The sequence below is a fragment of the Lepisma saccharinum genome, chromosome 6, assembly GCF_977018435.1.
Source record: "Lepisma saccharinum chromosome 6, izLepSacc3.1, whole genome shotgun sequence".
Classification (NCBI taxonomy): Eukaryota; Metazoa; Arthropoda; class Insecta; order Zygentoma; family Lepismatidae; genus Lepisma; species Lepisma saccharinum.
Genome location: NC_139234.1, coordinates 81,030,443 through 81,052,668, shown reverse-complemented (window position 1 = coordinate 81,052,668; position 22,226 = coordinate 81,030,443). Strand labels below are relative to the sequence as shown.

The following is a 22,226-nucleotide window of genomic DNA, read 5'->3' as shown; positions in this document are numbered from 1 at the left end:
ATAAACAAATCTTTTACCTCCTTCAAAGTTGTAGTTGTCAATGTTTGGATCTTGTATACAATTTGTTGCCTTTCAGATATTTTGTTTTACTTTCATTAATTTTCAAACCCATTTTCCTTACTCCTTAAATCAAATACATACCAATTTCTCTTTTAGGCTATTCACATTTCATGCTATTAGTTTTAACCTATTCAGTTTTGTAGACAATATGCCCTTTCTCTTCAAAAGCTCCCTGCAGAGCAATATTAAATAAAGTAGCTGACAATGCATCCCCTTGACGTACACTTCTCTTTTGTTGAAATGGTTCCCCAGTTCTTCCACTTATTAAGACTTTAGCACGTGTGATATTTATGGTCATCTTAATGAGATTTACTATTTTTACTGGAATGCCTTTATTTTTCATATAATTAAGTAATTTTTGTTTGGATATGCTATCGAAGGTTTGTTTAAAATCCACGAATAGCATATGCAAATCTTGCATGCATTCGAGGGAATTTTTCCATTGCCTGTCGTATAAAATTTTTCCATTGCCTGTCGTATAACAAATATTTGGTCTGAAGTTCCAAGGTCTCTTCTAAATCCACATTGGTATTCGCCTATTATTTCTTCAGCATAGATATTCAGTCTTGTAAGAAGAATATTAGAAAATATTTTGTAGGCTGTATTTAGAAGGGTTATTCCACGATAGTTGGCAAAGGTTAGTTTGTATCCCTTTTTATAAATAGGGCATATTATGCCTACTCTCCACTCTTCAGGCATTTCTTCAATTTCCCACATCAGTTTAATCAATTTACATATCTCTTCATGTAATTCCTTTCCCCACTTTTTATTAATTCACTGACTATTTCATCCTCGCCAGGTGCTTTCACATTCCTAAGTCTACTTATAGCTTCATTTACTTCTTCAATTGTTGGCTCTTCGATCCATGGTTCTGCAGCTATATAGGGTAGGTGTTCTTCATTTGTATCTTCTAGAATTTTCTCATTTAGTAATTCTTCAAAATATTGTGTCCATCTTTTAATTATTTCATCCTCACCTCCTATTATGATTCCAATCTTGTCTCAACAGCCATTGAGTCTTGGTTGATATCCCTTTGTAAACATTCTATTTCTTTATAAAACTTCTTAGCCTCATTTTATGTATTTCTTGTCTCTATGCTTCTTTTTATATTTCTTTTTCATCATATCTTTCTTTTTGTTGATGTTTAACTTTTTCTTCTCAGCTGTTCATATCTTTCAGTTCTTTGTCTAGGTTGTCTTTGCATCATTTTCTTTCTAGCTTCATTCTTTAATCTTAAAGCCTCTAGACATTCTTCGTAATTTCCTTTATTTTTAATTTGGCCAATTACCTTATCAGTTACATTCTTTATTGTTGCCTTAATTTTTTCCCATTTTCTTTCAATATTCTCTTCTTCTTTTCCTATTTCTAGTGTTTTCTCCACTTCATTTAGATACTTTTTAAGACATTCTTTGTCCCTTAGCTTCTCTATATTCAATCTCTTCCTTTTTCTTAGTTTTAATTTTCTGTATATTAGCAATTCTTTGTCTGACCATGATTCTCAGTAGAAAATGATCACTGTCGCAGTTTGGCTCACTACATGCTCTTACATTCTTACATTACAAAATTCAAATATAACTGTCATGTTGTATTCCAAATTGAAGCTCATTAAAAGCAGAAGAGAATGACAACAATTTGAGCTCTCTAGGTCAAATAGCTTTTGATCTACAGCTGTTTGAAGATTTCAAAATGTCGTCAAATTTTTGGATTTTTGCTTTTTTGAAAGTCAATAACTCAAAAACTAAGAGCCGAAAATAACTGGTAAAAAAATCCCAAAAATTATCAATTTCTGAGATGTCAAGGTTCAGACCTTGGTTGATTTGATATGGAATGACCCCATAATTGAAATTATTGAATTATTAGAATGTCTGATAGATATGTATGAGCAATTCATATACCGGGTGTCCGAGAAGTCTTTGTATGAAAACAAAAATTAACTGTATCTGCTATATGCAACATAGACATGAAAAAATGGTACCAAAATGTTCGGAAACTATTCAAGTTTTTTTTGTTTCAGATTTCTGTAATGTTGCGGTAGTGTAGCAGTGCCAGTGTCCAGCAAACCGGAAATGTACACAAATCAGGAAAAAGCTGAGTGTGTCCTGTGGTTTCGCGAGAGCAGGTCACAAAAAACAGTGCAGAGAGAGTTTCAAACATCGTACGGAAAGGTGCCGCCCGATGGTAGGAGCATTAAGTCGTGGTATGACAAATTCAAGACCACAGGATCTGTTGCTGACGGACCGGGAAGTGGCCGACCATCAACCTCAGACGAAAGGGTGGAAGATGTCAAGAGTGGCTTTTGTGCGCAGTCCGAAGAAATCCGTGCGTACGGCCTCACATGAATTACAGATGCCAAAAGGTTCTGTTCATGATGTGTTACACAAACGTTTACTGTTTCGTGCGTACAAAGTGCAAATCCTGCAGGCTTTGTTGCCCAATGACGGCAAACGTCGGTATAACTTTGCGGTGAAAATGTTATCACGCATTGACGCTGATAATGGCTATCTGGAACATGTTGCTTTTTCAGACGAGGCGGTCTTTCATGTCAGTGGTTTAGTGAATAGACACAACGTGCGTATCTGGGGTAAAGAGCCCCCTCATGAGGAGAGGGAGTCGACCATGGGCAGCCCGAAGGTGAATGTTTGGTGCGCGCTGCTGCATGACAGAATAATCGGACCATTCTTTTTCTGTGAGGACACCGTAACATCTGGAGTGTATCTCGATATGTTGCAATTGTTTGCTGTTCCTCAATTACTAGAATATCACCCAGATGTTATCTTTCAACAAGATGATGCACCGCTACATTGGAGTCTGGACATTCGTTCCTACCTTGATCAGACATTTCCTGGAAAATGGATTGGTCGAGATGGACCGACAGCGTGGCCTGCACGGTCTCCAGACATAACCCCTTTAGATTTTTTTCTATGGGGTTATGTGAAAGACAATGTCTACAGAACTCCTGTATCCGATCTTGCAACTCTGCGACAACGAATAACCCAAGTCATCACATCAATCCCTCCTGTGATGTTGGCTAATGCATGGCGAGAAGTTTAATTTCAACTAGATGTACTCCGTTCTACCAAGGGTGCTCACGTGGAGATTTATTGATTTCTTTCCTATTGCCAATAAAACTTGAATAGTTTCCGAACATTTTGGTACCATTTTTTCATGTCTATGTTGCATATAATGGATACAGTTAATTTTTGTTTTCATACAGAGACTTCTCGGACACCCGGTATATGATTTCAACATTGATATATGGATCATGAATATACCCATCATCAAAATTATTTGTTCCAGTATTTTGGTAATTCAGATTACAGAATATTCAGATCCCAAAAATTGGAATAAATATATGTAACCTCAAATCATGCAGGTGTTTATACGACAGAGATATAATCAATCATTAACTGAAATGGATATGAAAGTTATCTGATAAAATATATTTATATTGCTCATTTTCAGCATACCACAGTTAAGCAGTGAAATTTAAAACTGATGGTCAGTAAATTCACAAAGCATTTGGAGGGAAAAATAATATAGAGCTAAAATAATTATGTATAGAGTAATTGTAGAGTTGGAAGTGGTCAGAAAAAACCGGCTTTTTTGGAAAAAAAAATTTTTCCCTTGGTGTTTTCAGCTTTTTTGATAAAAGTGTCTCAAATCAATGAAAACACAGGCAGGAGTTGTTGGTATTTTTCTTGTTCTATGGTTTTCGTTTATCTTTCTACTATAAAATAGACACTCATTTCTAAATATAAAATACAATTTAAAATATGAAATTTATTGCTAGACATAAACTGTGTTTATGTTTGTGCTGTTCTTTCCAAGTATTATCTTCATATTTTGGTAGGCTTATTAAATATATCTATGTAGTATAAACATATTAACATAACTAGAGCAGTTTTGTATAAAGGTTGCCCAAACCAAACTAAGGTTTTTGTTGTAGCATTGTAGCTTAACTATGCAGAGCTTTGTGTTTCCTCTGGTAGGTGACGTTGTATGTAAGAAAGCATACATCATATGCATACCTGGTATGGTCTGACAACGCAGTGTGTTGTTTACATGTGCAGAAGTATGTTCACAACATGGATTCATCCAAACAGGCCCAGTGAGCAGTTATGCAATTTTTGAAGGCAGAAGGTGTTTCATGATCTGCTGTGGTGTTTCCGCTGGGAAGTCCTCGACCATTCTCCCTACAGCCCGATCTCTCACCCAGCAACTACCACATCTTTGTGCCACTAAAAAAAATCTCAAGAACCGTTGGTTCGCCAACGGTGCTGAGGTCTGTTATGCCGTTGAAGATTGGTTCCGCAGTCAAGCACGGACGTTCTTCGCTCCGGGTATCCATACCCTTGCGACATGCTGGGACACTTGTTTGAACAGACAAGGTGACTATGTGTAGAGTATATGTCACCCATGGATCACTTTTACTTCCTGTATTTTCATATATTCCAACCAATAAATCATTACAGAAATAAACCCAAGAGTCTCACTCTCATTTGGGCAACCCTTATATATGCCTTTAATAGAATCAAATAGTATGATATGATTTTCAACATTTGAATTTGTTATACAAACACGTACATGAAGCGAAAAAGAAAATGCTGCTCTACCTTTTGAAAATCTAGTATCAAATCTCTTTACATTAAATTTTGTGTTCAGTAAAATACATTTGTATCCTGGCTTTCCAGTACATCATGTATAATTTGGTTGAATGGCCATTAAACCTGGGCATGGAGCAACTAGTGATGTATTTTGCCTGCTTGTTGCAGTGGTTCTCAACCTTTGAGGGACCACATCCCAGTAAATTTATTTCATACAAGTCAATGCCCAGAACCCAAAAATTTTATTCATTTGTACTTGATTTGCTTTAATTTACTTCGCTTCTTGTGCCACTTTTGGCTAATTTGCGAAGATGGGGATGAGTGATGATATGATGAAATTTATGAATGGACACTCACAAACATCCATGCCCATGCCAGAAATCGAACCCGGGACTCCTGGCATTGTAGCATCATCTGCTAACCACTCTGCCATGGGCACCGGCAAATTTTATTCATAAATTCATTTCTGGTCTTTAAAGTTTATATATAATTTAATATATAATATTAATATATCAATTATGGCATAATCATAAAGAGTAATAAATAGTTCAATTATGTATAGACTTGTTGTCAATATAAAATTAATTTAAAATAGTCAACCCCTGGGGGCAACGGACCTTTTGCTGTCCAGCAGTTGAGAAACAATGGTACTAAAACTGAAGCAGAAGCAAATAAGATTGGCTGCAAAAGGCAAAAAAAATCTATTTAGGAAATTTGGCCTGGACATACAGTTTGAAATGAGATCCGAAGCACTCTGCCTCCACTGAGGAGTGAACCTCAGACCCCTTTTTATTACCCCTTTTTATTACAAGGCACCAACTTATTTATTCCACTCCAGAGGCTCATTCATGATTATAAAAGGAATCTTCTATCAGAAAGCTGGCCTTTTTCCAACAACAGTTCTTGCAATTGGTTCTCTGTGATTTACAGGCTAAGTTAAATTTTCATCTCTGATGAAGTCGCAAACAATCTTGTTAAGTATACAGAACATTCAGACCTAAACAACACATGACAGTGGGGTGTCACATTGAAATGACATAAGCCTCTTCAATCTATAAGCAAGCATTCACCATGCATGCACAAACAAGACCGAGGCGACATGATGCTCACCATTGAAGGAGCTTTCAGACTGAAGTCACAGATGACAAGCAACACAGTCTTCTTCAGTATAAAGCAAAACATTCACTGTGCATGCAAGAACAACAGACCAAAGTGGCATGATGCTGGCCATTGAGAAAACAATCCAGTCCGGGCAACATGCCAGTGACATGTGTAGCTTGTGGTTGTGTCTCGGTTCAAAAGGTTGAATTGATTACTGAGGGTCTGCTTCCAAGTGACAGAAGTCACTTGTTGCTTCAGTCTGAAAGTTCACTGAGAAAATGGTACAGGCCAAGTGACAAGCGACACTTACAGGTTATGTTGCTTCAGTTCGAAAGGTTGCATTTACTTCTAAGGGTTGGATTCCAAAACCCACGTGTCGCTTCAGTCTCAAAGCTCTGTTAAACATGATATATACACACACTCACATAATATGTATACTTCTGCATGTGTTTTGTGAACAGTAAAGATTTTTAATTGTCCCAAAATATTATATTTTGATATTAACATTTGTTTCATATTTTATGATATAGACATTTAAATTGAGACACAAACATGTAAAAGCTTGTTTTAAGTCCATTTCATGGTGAGATGTGCTCATCACGACTACATGTTTAGTTTTAACCACAGCTTACCCATGCCGTACGAGAAACTTACTTACCTTGGGGAAAAAGGGGGGTATTCTAACAGGGGCACACTCTTTTTATCACTAAAATTCAAGAAACCATTTTATTATTGAATCACTAGTTCCTTTGTTGATTATATATGTGCAGTTATTTATTAATTATAATAATTACAAAAAATTATAATTAATAAAAATTATAACCAATTATTGCAGGAGCGTCTCCCACATATTTTATCATTCACTAAAACTCACGAAATCCATAATAATTTTTTATTAATGCTTTTTTTGTTTATAAAGGTGCAGTTGTTTATTAAATATAATATTATAATAATAATAATTACCAACCAATTGTACTGTCACTGGCAAGAGAGACATTCAAAGATGGCACCTGATAGGCGCACCAAGTGCAATTTGGCTTCTATTTACATTACATTTAAGTTTCTATGAACAAAAGTACTACAGAAATAATGGGAACATCCTAGGGAACAATGCAATTTATTTTTGAACAGTTGAAAAATTAAAAAATATAGGTGGTGGGCCTGAAAGCCCCCCTCGGGTAAGCTAGGGTGAAAATTATACCTGAACCACTATGCAATATGCGTCCACTCGGATTGAACCCACTACCCTTTGATTGCAAAACAACAGCATTACCACAATGCCATTGGGTATACATATACATGTAAGGCAAAAACAAATTAGTAACAACAAGCAATGTCCAATATCTGTCTCTTGGCTGCTAAATCATACACATTTTTTTAGCTAGTTGCAAAATATGCCATTACAAACCTGTAAACATATAACAGTAACTTCAAATTAAATAGGTTAGCTGTAATTGGTAAAACTCCAAAAAAAGCCAAAATTTCCGGTCTTTTTCCAAAAAAAGCCAGCTTTTTATCGAAAAAAAATGTCCACACAAAAAAGCTGGCTTTTTTGCAACTCTAAGTAATTGTGAATTTATTTTTCAAAATCATTTTACATTGCACACTTCCCTAACATATACCAGAGAAAGGCAGTGATGATATACATAAATAATAGCTAATATATGTAATGTATTATGAGAAGTATGAAATGATTCACAATTATGGATTCAAACTGATTGTTCAATAAAAAGTAAATTTATTTATTATAGTGTTATGATTTGCTCATTAAAGTAAGACACTTGAACCATGAATATTCTTATTTATATTAAAGGAATCACAACATTTACATTTGTGTTGCATGCATGTTTTTGAAATGTATTTTTATTAAGTATTTTTTGTTATGTAACTTACAAATATGCACATTACTACATTTTAATCTTTAATTCTTGTTACTGACACTATTTGTTAAACAAACTAAATCCACATTCCACGAACTGTCATAATTTATAAGTATGAGTGAATAATAATTTCTGCACTAAGCAGCCATTACTTGAAGAGTAGGTAAACCACAAAGAGACCAAAGTGTCCAACTGTTGTGAAACATCTGAGTAGACTCTCTGTATCAATGTATACAATCTTATTCAGGAATATGTAGGCTGTGTAGAATATGTGAAATGATAATCCTGAATTATTGAAAATATTTGATGGTGAAATTTTCTTGAGTATCCATTACTAGAGCACTTAACCTAGTACAAATCAAGGAACAATGCAAAGAATAAATAAATAAATAAAAATAACAAACCTCAACAGCCACTCTGTGACAATCAGCAACTTCATTTTGTGGAATGACAGGAAGCAATCTCTTGAGATCCTTAAGTATCTCATCTTTCACTGCATTGAAAGTTTCTATCTCTGTCCAACCAAGTGCAAGCCATAGGTAACTAATTTTTTCCTCTAGATTCTTTTTGTGAACGGCTATTACCTTCTCCAATACCACATCTTTTAGCTTTGCTTTGATTTTCTAAAATAAACAGGGATTCTTTATTGTAATTTTCATGCACATATGTTGGGATAAGTTCAGGAACTACAAAAATACACCCAACAATTTATACTACAAAAATTCCTTAGTAAATATCTCTGAAAGAAAGTGTATTTGTTATTACAACAAAAATAAGCAATTGGTTGAGTTGAGTTGGTGCTTTAAGTCCACTTTATGCACAGTAAGGCTTATCGGGACTGGACCTACAGTTTAAAGTGGAATCCAAACCATTATGTGCCTCCACTGGGTATCGAACCCGGGACCACTTGATTACAAGGTGACGACGCTGCCACTGCACCATCAGGGAGGCCATAAGCTATTGGTTTGGACCTCAAATAAACTTCAATAAGGATAATAACTAGGGTGCGGATATATAGGCACTCAGAGCCTCTCAAAAAGGCAGGCAAATAGGCACCAAAATGACGTAAATAGGCACTGAAAAAGGCACTTAAAATAAAAAGGTTCTAAAATAGGCACCTAAAAAAGTGAACTAAAATTGGATAAAAATTGGGTCTCTAATAAAAACTGTCACTCTTTTGTGAAGCTTTATTTTATATGTTTCTTATTTTATGTTGCTTTTCCACCATCTTTCCTAATCGCAACAAGGAAAATTGAGGACAATTAATTGAAATTGAAGATGCACTTTCAGACTAGGAACACCATGAAACGAACTTAAAATATTAAAAATATCTTGCTGATACATACAGCCATATATTTCTAATGCTAAATGACAATAAAACCATTACAATAACAGAATAGTTACTTCTTTCACTTACAGCATATTCAAATCAAAACAGATATACCAGGTGTCCCATAAATCTGAAACCATAGGTATTTTTCATATTACCCTTTTATTTGTAACAGCTTAACCATGGCACTGACTATGGAGGAGGAAATCCAAGTTATTTTGCTGGTGGGGACCTGCAGTAAGCGGGAAGTGGCCTAAGAATTCAATAGGCTACATCCGGGCTGTGCACCAATCACACAGTTTTGTCGGTAAGCTGGTAAACAAATTTAAAGAAACTGGATTCATACATGACAGGCATCATAGTGAATCACCTAAAACTGTTACTAATGAAGAAACCGGGCTGTGCACCAATCACACAGTTGTGTCGGCAAGCTGGTAAACAAATTGAAAGAAATTGGATTCATACATGACAGACATCATAACGGATTGCCGAAAACTGTTACTAATGAAGAAACCAGTACCAGTGTGTTATAGTGTGTTGGCTAAGTTCATTTGTATGAATGCCAATTCCTAACATATACTTATTTTGTTATTCTCCTATGGTTCCACACTTATGGGACACCTTGTATATAAAAATTAGTTACAATATAGCTGCAATGGTGTTTAAGTATTTCAAACATTCAGGTCCGTATTTAACATTTTTCCAAACTTTCCTCTACCTGAAAATTTACAATCTAAATTATCAACCCTAGGCCTATTAATGATTACATCATAACACCACTGACAGCAGCTACAATATATATATATATATATATAGGGTAAAAGTAAGGAGGGCCAAAAGAGCTAAATAAAAATCAAAGAATGAGAAAGGAAACAGGTTGGGTGATACTTAAATTGTGCCAGTTGTTGTTGGTGGTGCTGGTGGAGGGGGGGGGGGGTTAGTGTTCTCCTGCAACCCCGACTTGGAATACTGCTTGTAGTCATTCATCTTCATTGTCGTGAATAGCCAAAAGTGGCAAGAAATGTGATGTTAGAGAAGATACATACTAAATTAACCATGTGTTCTCATCGTTGTGGTTAGACAAAGTGACGGAAAAGCGACGTAGGATAAATACATACATTTGTAATATATATATTAACTGACGAAAACTGTCCTTTACTGTAGGCAATTTAAAAATTCTGCGTACCATTCTTTTTTTTTTTTTTTTTTTTTGACGTGTCAACCCGAATGTTGTAAACGTATTGTTATTTTAAAATTTGTAAAGAAAATATTATGACGAAAATAATTGTAATTCCCGAAAAACCATTCTTGTAACAATAATTTATTGCCAGTCAGAACCTATGTATTAGCAATGAACAAGGCTGTTCATATGTTCAGCCATTTACTGTTACCTTACCAGTATTGCTTTGTCAGTCTAATGGAGAAACCTTCTACTGAGTGGCTGAATTACAGTAAGTACTGCAGTGTTAAGGCATAATTCATCTCCAAGAAATGAAGCACACATTTTTGCACTGGAAGTTATAACTATAAGATACTTGTTTTACACAGTAACAAATTACTTGCTGTTGCTTTCATGGCTAAGTTGACGGGACGAGCTGAAACCCTGCCTGCAATCAGGGGACATTTTCAAATGGGTGACGTAGGAGGTGAATTTTAGCAGTGTTTGAAGGCGTGTTTCTCGAGAACCAAAACAAATATTGCTGAGATATTTTGCACATCTCATTTTTGTGTCATTATCCGTAAAGTGAATGGATTTAAAATGTTCTTCAAGTGGAAATGTCCATTGTTAGGATACCAGGGAGCTATGAATGAGTAGTGTAATCTGGTCATGGAAACCTACAACCATGACTGGGAGGGTCTGTCCTCTGACTACATGTTAGCCTGTAACTGAGGCATACAAAAGTAAGGCCAGCAATCGAAAGATATGCCCTGGCCCTCAAGGGCTGTGGCATGATGGGTTATTATTACTGTGTGTCCAGAGAAGGCAATGTTTGGAAAGTTACTAAATGTATAACTGAGTTGCAAGCAGATACTTGGCTCAAAAGTAACCCAGTTTCTCATTTTATAAAGTTACAGTATTTCATTCAGTTAAATATCAACATTTAGAGGTAAGAACATTCCACATAAACACATGTAAGTAACCATGTTTCACATATACCTTGATAACATTTCATCACTTTAATAAGCACAAAATTACTGTTCCAGGCAATGCAAATCTTCATTAATTATGAAATAAATAAGTGCTCTGAATGGCAGAAGGCTATCACACCATGATGCTATCAATGTCAAAACGATGAAAAACCCTGTGTGAACAGTGGGCAATGGAAGTACTATATTATTGATGTTGCGACAAAGTAAACAGAAATATTATTTAAAACTTTAAAGTTGGTCATTTTGTCTTACCTTTTCCAGTTTGCTAACATAAATATCTGCAGCACCTTCAGATTTGTCAGGCACTGCTTCCAGAAGTTTCTTTTTGAGGGAGTTTTGAGTCTCTATATGTAAATCTCTCAAGTTATCCAGGTTAGAGCATGTTCTTATGGTACATTCATATTTCTTAACGGTAAGATGCAGGAAATGCTTGCAGTATATCACATTTATTCCCTGTACAAAGATAAAAATTTTACGATGAATAATAATGTAACAGTTTTTCTAAAGTTTAATGCAATTTCTCTACCTTTTAAGTACAATCATGAAAATAAGGATAAAACAAACAATATTTTAAAAATTGTATCATATAACTTGACATCTGATGTTTAAGCAATTATCCATTACTGAGGTATGTACAACATTAAGATATGTACATTCTCAATTTGTAAGTTCACTCACTAAATATATTCACAGTATAAAAAGTATAAAAACTTACGTGAGTGAGTATAATAGTCGTAACAATCCTATACAAACGATGTTTCGTGAAGCTACGCTTCGCTTCTTCAGGTTTTCTTATCAGTAAATAAAATATTTCGTCATATATATAAATAAATCCAGGATTAGGTAAAAAAGGGTATTGGGATATAGAATGTAAAATTACATGACGTTAAAAGTGCCATATAGGCTAGGAGATAATTCTAAAAGAACGGTGTACCCATACTACCATACAGAATGAATGACTACTGTAGCATACGAGTGCTACATGCCTTCCAATGTGAACTCCACAGATTCCGAAGTAGCGTGGGTCACTTCCGGCGTGACAAGGAATTTATCAGACTCTTTCTACACTGTTTTTTCACCATCGTTTAAACATTTTGATACATGTTTCATCCAAGTTGCCGTCATCCCTATTTAGTCTTTTCCCCCTATCGACACAAATATTTGCAGCCTCGTGAACGTTCCTATCAGGTTGTTTATGAACTCTTTTTACCACTTCCCTTTTTCTAATCTTATGTTTCAATTCCAGAAAATGCTCGGAAGGACCAGTCTTCGGTTATTGTACCTTTATATCCTTGTCATGCTCATCCCAGCAAGTTCCCATGCTTCTTCCGGTTTGTCCTATATATGCTTTACTACAAGAACAAGTTATCCTATACATGCCCTTCTCATCTCTGACCTCTTTTCGCACCTTTCCATCGTTTCTGTATTCTGTGAAATACTCCTCTATATTTCGGGGTGCTCTCATTCCCCCTTTTAACCTGAAGTCTTTTAGAATTTTATCAAACTTTTTGGACACCCCTTTTACATATGGGATGCCGATGCATTTGTATTCTACTTCCCCTACTTCTTTATTCTTACTTGCCTTATTCCTTCCACCTTCCTTATTCAAAACTTTAAGGGCCCCCCACTCTTTATTCTCCTCATTTCCTCTACTTTGTTACCATTTCTTAACCCCACCTTCATTATCCAATTTTCTTCTTTCTCTCTTTCCTCCCTACTATTACAGAGCCTCCCAGCCCGAATGTAGAAGTTCATGTTTACATTATTCTTAATTCTGTTTGCATGTTCAGAATCTTGGTGGATATATCTATCCCCTGCCAACTTCTTGTGATAAACCCCTGTTCGAAACACACCATTAACTCGTTCAATCCTCATGTCCAAATAGTTAATTACTCCTTCGTTTTCTTTCTCACTTGTGAATTTTATCCTATCATATTGTTCTCCCTGTATTTAGAAAATATTATCTAATATTTATTTTTCCCGATAACCAAGATGTCATCTACATACCTACAAAAATATTGAATATCATTGTTAAGCTCACTCAACAAATCCCCATAGCCAGTCCTTCATTTTGTCTATATATTTTACCATTAAAACAGAAATAATTGTACCCCGATACTAGATGAAACCACCGCTCGAACTCCCAGGTCGTAACATCAGTTCCCTTATCCATAACCCACCTCTGAAGACAATCCATGGCTTTATCTCGAGGAATGCTAGGATACAAATTAATGACATCAAAACTACGAATTTCATCCTGCTTGTTTATATTTATTCCCTCTAATCCTTTCTTGACTTCCCAAGAGTTCTCAATGCTGTATTTGGTCTTCCCCCCAACCTCCCTTAACCTCTTTACTAATGATTTTGCCAGTTTATATCCCGGGTGAGTATATATGGGTATAATTGGTCTCATCGGGATCCCTTCATTATGAGTTTTAGGAATGCCGAAAGCGATAGGAATTTCACCCCTCTTACAGTCTTCATTAAGTTTCTTCTTTTCTGATCTCGAAAGTGTCAAACACATTTCGATCCCCTCTTTAACTTCATTTCTTATTTTACTTATTGGGTTTCGTTCTATTACTTCAAAGTCATCATTGGTGAAACATTTTTCCAGTTTCTCCTGGTATGTATTCTTCTCCATTATTACCAATTTATTTTCCTTATCGGATCTTATAAGGAATAAATTGTTGTTGTCGGCCCACTCCCTCACTCATTTACGTTTTTCTCCTAGGTTTCGGTGTCGTTTCTCCATATGACTTCCCACCTCCCCCTACCTCTTTCCTAATCCTTTCCTCAATGAAATCATGCATTTTATGTCTTAGTTCATTTTTCTCGTCATCTGACAAAATGCCTATGGTTCGTTCGGTGGCTATAACAAATTCTTCCATCTATATTTTATTCCGGCCTATAGCAAATTTATGTCCCTTATCAGTTTTTTCAACGAGTTCACGAGGCAGCTCATATTGTGGTAAGTTCAAAACATTATAGGTGTTATTCTCGTTCATCCCTTCTTTCGCGCTATTTATTCCCATATTCCCTGTTTTTTTCATTCTTCTCCCTTTTCTTAACTAACCTATTGAACTTGTTCAAAACAGTTATTTTGGATCTTTGCTGCTCTACATGTTTACTGTGCCTTTCCTCAACCATATTCCAAGTCACGCCATCAAGTTCCCCGCTAATTTGGAAATATAGTTCTAAATATTCCTTATTTAACCTTTCAATTTCGGCATATGCCTCACGAACAGATTTCCCCAGCATCTTAATCTGAATATCGCATTTTTGTTCAATTCTGCTTTGACTTAACGGTCGTTATCCCCATTTTAAAAATTGTGGTACTATGTCAAGTTTCTTGAATATTTTAAGAAACCACACCCTGTTAATAACATGTACCAAATTAATCCTGGATTTCTCCCCGTATTGGAAGTAATGTAAATTCTGAATTTGTGCGTTTACTCACTAAATATATTCACAGTATAAAAAGTATAAAAAACTTACATGAGTGAGTGTAATAGTCGTAACAATCCCATGCAAATGACGTTTCACGAAGCTACACTTCGCTTCTTCAGGTTTTCTTATCAGTAAATAAAATACTTCGTCATATATATATAAATAAATCCAGGATTAGGTAAAAAAGGGTATTGGGATATAGAATGTAACGTCATGTAATACAGCATTGAGAACTCTAGGGAAGTGAAGAAAGGATTAGAGAGGATAAATATAAACAAGCAGGATGAAATTCGTAGTTTTGATGTCATTAATTTGTATCCTAGCATTCCTCGAAATAAAGCCATGGATTGTCTTCAGAGGTGGGTTATGGATAAGGGAACTGATGTTACGGCCTGGGAGTTTGTACGGTGGTTTCATCTACAAGGGTCGTTCAAGGTTGACCGGGACTTTTATTTCTAGACAGGAAATATACATACATAGAAGCACCAAACTATGTCAGTTTTTCAAAGTATTCCCCCTCAACATCCAGACACCGTTGCCGTCATTGTGGAAGTTCCTTGATGCCTATGGCGTAGAAAAAAGTAGGTTGGTGTCGTAACCACTGCAGGACAGCGTTCTTGAGTTCCTCATCTGTCTGGAAGTGCGTCTCGCCCAAATGCTCTTTAAGTGCCCCAAACAAGTGGAAATCACTGAGGCATAAATCTGGACTGTAAGGACTGTGTGGTAAAACCTCCCAGTGCATGCTGGCCAGTGTTGTTTGAGTCAAATGAACCGTGTGGGGCCTGGAATTGTCATGGAGAAGAATGACGTGTTTCGACAACATTCCAGGCCTTTTCTTACGAACAGCCCCACGTACAGCACCGTGAAGCAGTGTTGAGTAATACTTGGCATTAATTGTGGCACCCTTCTCCACAAAATCCACATGGATAACACCTTTCATGTTCCAGAAGACTGTTCCCAAAATCTTACCGGCAGACGGCAGCACTTTGCTTTTCTTGGATGGAGGGGAACTTTTATGACACCATTCGTACACTCTTGCCCGTGACAGTGTTTGTTCACCATACTGTGCTTGCAGTCTACGCCAAATTTGAGCAGGTTTCACCTTCTCCTTCACGAGAAATTGAGAAATTGAGAATAAAGAAGTAGGGGAAGTAGAATACAAATGCATCGGCATCCCATATGTAAAAGGGGTGTCCAAAAAGTTTGATAAAATTCTAAAAGACTTCAGGTTAAAAGGGGGAATGAGAGCACCCCGAAATATAGAGGAGTATTTCACAGAATACAGAAACGATGGAAAGGTGTGAAAAGAGGTCAGAGATGAGAAGGGCATGTATAGGATAACTTGTTCTTGTACAGGGTGATTTTTTTAAAACTCATGGTTTTCTTTGTTGTGTAAAATTTGTAAATGAAGTATTATTTCCATGCGGTTTGTGGCAAAGGAATAAGGAAGGATGGGAGATTTATTGGAGTATGTTTACCGGTTTATATGCATCCCGGGTAATATCGCCCACGCCTCAACAAAAACAGCAAATATTCACCAGTGTACCGTACAATAACATTGAAGTATTTGATTTTTGCTAAACTGAATTAATGAAAATGAAAATGAGTTCTTTTTTTTTTGTATTCACTCAAACATAAATAAAACATAAAAATTATGGCACAGACATATGACATAACATCTTACCTTTAAAGAAGGTGCTGAAAGTGTCGACCTCCTTCCTGTAAACAAAGTCGAACACGCCGTTCCATGTTAAGGGCTGTCTGACATAGTGTTTGTGCGCTAATGTTCGCAATTTCAGTGATAATGTTCTGCTTCAACATTTCCAGGGATGTAGGGTTGTTTGTGTACACACGTCTCTTTAGGAAGCCCCACAGAAAGAAGTCAAGTGAAGTTAAGTCTGGAGACCTTGGAGGCCACAATCCCTTTGAAATAACCCTATTCGCAAAGAAACTTTCAATCAGTGCCATACTGTCATGCGATGTATGGCATGTAGCACAATCCTGTTGAAAATAACCCTGTGTGAGTTCAATGTCGTCCAAACTTTCAACAAATTCCATGAATATTGCCCTGCACCGCTCTGTGTTCACTGTTTCATTGAAGAAGATTGGACCCACTATACGTGATGCTGAGACAGCCCACCATACCCCAACGTTCTGTGAGTGCAACGGAATTTCGATTACACTATGTGGATTTTCAGCTGCCCATATCCATGTATTCTGAGAATTAACATACCCAGAGAGATTAAACCAGGCTTCATCAGTAAACCACGTTATTTTCAGAATATCAGGATTACGCACAATAAACATTAAAAACCAATTACAGTAATCTACACGTTTAACTTTATCTGGATCCTTCAATTCTTGAACAGCTGTAATTTTGTACGCCCTTAGTTTCACAGTTTTCGCTGCCTTTTGACATGTTGAATAGCTATAGCCGGTTTCTTGTGACAAACGACAGAGAGATTTCTTGGGCGACCTCAAGAGTCGAGCACTGACATCTTCCACAACACCTACCCGCGGGGTCCGATGTTTCCCTGTCTCACTCAGAAGTGATCCTGTTTCTTCCAATTTCTTCACTAGCGACAATATTGTGTTCCTTGTCTGGGGCAGAACGTGAGGCAAATTTGTTTCTAAATACCCTTTGCGTAGCAACAACAGAATCAGTTTTCCAAAAACTTTTCACGATAAACACACGTTCCTGCAAGGAGTACACCATTCTTACTGTGTGTCCTGATCACAATAACGCAACTTTTCAGCACAACAATTACGCAAAAGCACACAACTTTCCAGCACAACAATATAACAGCTCAGTTTCCTGGATATTGTTGACAATGACAACGGTGCTATCTACAGGAGGAAACTTAAACCTCCGCACTGCATCCAAACCCCCAGACCATATAGAAGCGAAAGGTACACTGGTGAATATTTGCTGTTTTTATTGAGGCGTGGGCGATATTACCCGGGATGCATATAAACCGGTAAACATACTCCAATAAATCTCCCATCCTTCCTTATGCATTTGCCACAAACCGCATGGAAATAATACTTCATTTACAAATTTTACACAACAAAGAAAACCATGAGTTTTAAAAAAATCACCCTGTAGTAAAGCATATATAGGACAAACCGGAAGAAGCATGGGAACTTGCTGGGACGAGCACGACAAGGATATAAAGGTACAATAACCGAAGACTGGGCCTTCCGAGCATTTTCTGGAATTGAAACATATGATTAGAAAAAGGGAAGTGGTAAAAAGAGTTCATAAACAACCTGATAGGAACGTTCACGAGGCTGCAAATATTTGTGTTGATAGGGGGAAAAGACTAAATAGGGATGACGGCAACTTGGATGAAACATGTATCAAAATGTTTAAACGATGGTGAAAAAACAGTGTAGAAAGAGTCTGATAAATTCCTTGTCACGCCGGAAGTGACCCACACTACTTCGGAATCTGTGGAGTTCACATTGGAAGGGATGTAGCACTCGTATGCTACAGTAGTCATTCATTCTGTATGGTAGTATGGGTACACCGTTCTTTTAGAATTATCTCCTAGCCTATATGGCACTTTTAACGTCATGTAATTTTACATTCTATATCCCAATACCCTTTTTTACCTAATCCTGGATTTATTTATATATATGACGAAATATTTTATTTACTGATAAGAAAACCTGAAGAAGCGAAGCGTAGCTTCACGAAACATCGTTTGTATAGGATTGTTACGACTATTATACTCACTCACGTAAGTTTTTATACTTTTTATACTGTGAAAACAGTAAGATATATATGTATACAGGGTGATTGGTACTTAGACCTATTCCTTGAAAGGGGTAATACTAGAGCAGATTTGCAACAAATTTGAACCTTGGCACCGGGGGTTGGAAATCAATGGGTTTTGAGTTATTGCAGTTTGTAGATTTTCGTCACGTATTCCGACTTGCAACCATAAACTACTTATTTTGAAAAAAACTACTACAACCTGGGCACTTAATCGACATGTTGCTAACAGCTAACGAATGAGTGACTACTGGTAAAAAAAAATTCTAGCCCAAAATTCCAATACCCACAGAAAGAAACAGTCAAACAGCCAGTTGACATCATTTGTATCTTTTTGGAGAGCTTATGAAACGAGGAAGTTTTTTCCATAATTTTTACGCTAAGTGTGTTACCATTTTTCTGAGTAATCCTCTTCGATTTAAAAGATAATTTCCAAATTTGTTCATGACGTGTGCTCCAATGACTGTTTCCTTCTGTGGGTATGGGAATTTTGGGCATGAATTTTTTCCCAGTAGTCACTCATTCATCAGCTGTTAGCAACGTGTCAACTAAGTGCCCAGGGTGTAGTAATTTTTTCATAATTAGTAGTTTTGGTCGCAAGTCGGAATACGTGACGAAAATCTACAAACTGCAATAACTCGAAACACATTGATTTCCAACCCCCCGGTGCATAGGGTCAAATTTGTTGCAAATGTGCTCTAGTATTACCCCTTTCCAGGAATAGGTTGAATTACCAATCACCCTACCCTGTATATACTGCTGGACAAAAAAAAACTGGACACCTTAATATTTGACATCTGAATTGCAATTACTTATGAATTATGCTCTCAGTTAAGTATTGAACAATTGAACATTCATTATGGAATATTATCCATACTCTTTCCATTTGAAGGGCCAGGGGGAAAAACGATGAATGTCGATTTTTCGCCCATTTTGAGATCGCAACGCCATCTGATAGTTCAGAAGCTGTACTATAAGAATGAGAACGGCCTTCGTTGGGAAACGATGAGAAGTGCCTGAAAAACGCATTATTATTTTGGCATATATTAACGTACTTATGGAAAGAAATACTTTGTTTTTCATTTCCTGGCAAATCGTCTCGAATGAACATTCATCGTTTTTCCCCCTGGCCCTTCATTTATTATCTGTTTATTTATTTACTCGTATTTACTTATTTGGAACACCTAGTAGGCTCAAAATCAATGTCATGCAATTTTGTTTTAATTTATTGATTTTCAATTCCTGTTGATGTTATTTTGTTTAATGTCTAGTTTTTTGGTTCATAGTAGCCATAGTAACAGATATAATTTGATATTGTCAGTGCTGGTGTTTTACTTGCAAGTGTATTGTAAGATTGCTAGCTTGAAATGAGACGTGAAGAGGTAGTAAAAGCAGTAGCTCTTTGTGATGATGGTCGTAGTGTGCGCTATATTGCTAGAGTGCTAAACATAGCATGAAGTACTATCCATGAAGCTCTCAGATGGTATGATGCAACTAGTTCCTATGGTAGAAGACCAGGTTCTGGTTGGAAAGGATGCACAACAGCATGGGAAAATCATTTAATGCATATGATAGTCTTAAGAGACCATCGTATGACTTCAAATATTGTGGCACAGCGTTTGAGAAATGTTCATAGAACTGTGGTTTCTTCACGAACAGTTCGTAGAAGACTGAATGAAAGTGGTTTATCATCTCGGAGGCCAGCTACAGATCTCAAGTTGTTAGCACATCTCTGGAAGCAAAGATTGGAATTTGCTACACAACACTTACATTGGAATGAGGAGCAGTGGGAAAAGGTTTTATTCTCCGATGAGTCAAAATTCAACCTACGTTCATCAGACACAAGTGTAAGCATGTGTATAGAAGACCTAATGAGAGTTATGCACAATGTTGTGTCATTGAAATAACACCCTTTGAAGGAGGTGGTGTCATGGTCCGGGGAGGTATCTCTTTACAAGGACGTACAGAGTTTGTTCTTGTAGAGAATGGGGTAATGACAGCTCGCAGGTATATTACAGAATGTTTAGCAGATAATGTAGTACCATTTGCACCATTCATAGGCCCGGACTTTGTTTTTATGCATGACATTACGCGATTAGAATGGCCACCACAAAGTCCGGACCTAAATCCGATAGAGCACATCTGGGATCAACTGAAACGACATATCAGAAACCGTGCAATAGTTCCAAAACCAATTGAAGAGCTAAGATGTGCTATTCAAAAAGAATGGGAGCAATTGAACCAAGAAGTGATTGCCAACCTTTATCGAAGTATGACACGGTGGTTACAAGCTGTAATTGATGGCTGGGGAGGTAACACCCGCTACTAGACAGATTATATACCCCACCAGAACCAGTTTACAATATTTAAAAAAAACAATTCCTAAGATTTCCTTTTTATTTTTTTGGTAGTTTTCTGTAACTTTCATCTTTGTTCTAATTTAACTTATTAACAATAAATTTTAAATTGTTATCTAATTTCTGCAACATTTAGTTAGCATTCCAATCAGAATTTATGCATTATCACAAAAAATTCAAGCGTCGGCTTTTTTTTTGTCCAGCAGTGTATATAAAAGGGTCTTCTTTTACGTTGATACAAGAAATCAGTTGAACTCGATATTTAAAAATAGATAATCATCTTGAGTCATCAAAGAAATAACAGTAGTTAATCAATTAACATAATGATAAACTGCATTTTTCACTTACATTTCTATGTAAAATCTAACAAGTCATTAATTAAAATAACCATGAAGAACAAGGGTTCCCACTCATGGTATTAATAACAGGTGATCACCTTCCACCAATATGAAAATTGAATAACGCTCCCAACGAGACATCCAAAACTAACAATATATTGGCAATTAACATAGAGTAAACTTTATGACACTTTCCTGTTTAAAATTAAGTGATATCTAAAACAAGGAACCTAGTAAGTGAGAGTTGAGAATAGTCATGATTCCCACAACGGATGGTCATTAATTAATGCACCACTATCTGAGGTAACTCTTACAAAGCAGTGTAATGCAGTCTACAGTCCCTTCAGCTCATGCGAGGTTGGGAAAAATTGCATTTCCTTTAAAATACAAATTATGGTTATCTTATGTTTAGTTCTCTCTAAACAATGTTTCAATGAAAATGTTGCAAAAATATATATTTATAAATCCGGAACAGCCAACCCAAGGCACACATGCCAATAAAATAATTGCTTCAGATCATTTATCATATTGGATTGTTTAAAGATAAAATTATTTTTGTCTTCTTCCAAACTATTGAATTATATTCAGGGTTTTCAACAATGTGTGTCACTCCTGTCAACACATGCCTTTAAAGCACTAAACTATTCAGTCTATGTTATAAAAATCTATGTTGTTAAGAATTAGTGTTGAATCTTTTTTCTAAAGATTGTTAGATTTCTTTCCAAAAAAAATGTTATTGTTAATGTTACAATAGTTAATGAATTGTTTAAGTTAAATCAGGAAAAAATGCTGAAACTATGGAAATATAAAACAACTATGTAGTAAACATGGTAAATTGTAAACAAAATTTTGATATAAAAGAGCTAGACTTTTGTAAGGTACGGGACATTCTCCTGGTTGCCAAAAGGCTGATGGTTCAGGGGACGTTGGGTAACATCTTGCTTCAATCTTTGGATTGGCTGGTGTACTTGTGCTCCATTTGGCAGATGCTCCACAAACCCAACTCTGAATAAGGTGTTCTCCTGCATCATCAAAAAGACAAGGGTTATAAAATTCGGTACAACTAATAGGTTTAGGCCTACAAGTTGTATCAGGTGAACTGTCTGTTTGAAAAGTGTTTGTATTACACCAGAAGTTTAAATAAATCTTCGAGTAAAAGATCTCGATGATCTTTCATTTC

General features: G+C 36.3%; 1 protein-coding gene across 1 annotated transcript in view; it reads right to left on the bottom strand.

Moving 5' to 3' along the window:
• LOC145989473 (uncharacterized) overlaps positions 1-22,226 on the bottom strand; it is a 68,242-nt gene that overhangs the window by 22,434 nt on the left and 23,582 nt on the right. The window contains exons 3-4 of the mRNA XM_083124821.1: positions 11,379-11,579; positions 8,050-8,268 (exon numbers count right to left, since the gene is read on the bottom strand). Coding sequence (XP_082980947.1) covers positions 8,050-8,268; positions 11,379-11,579 — 420 coding nt within the window. The remainder of the gene's footprint in view (positions 1-8,049; positions 8,269-11,378; positions 11,580-22,226) is intronic.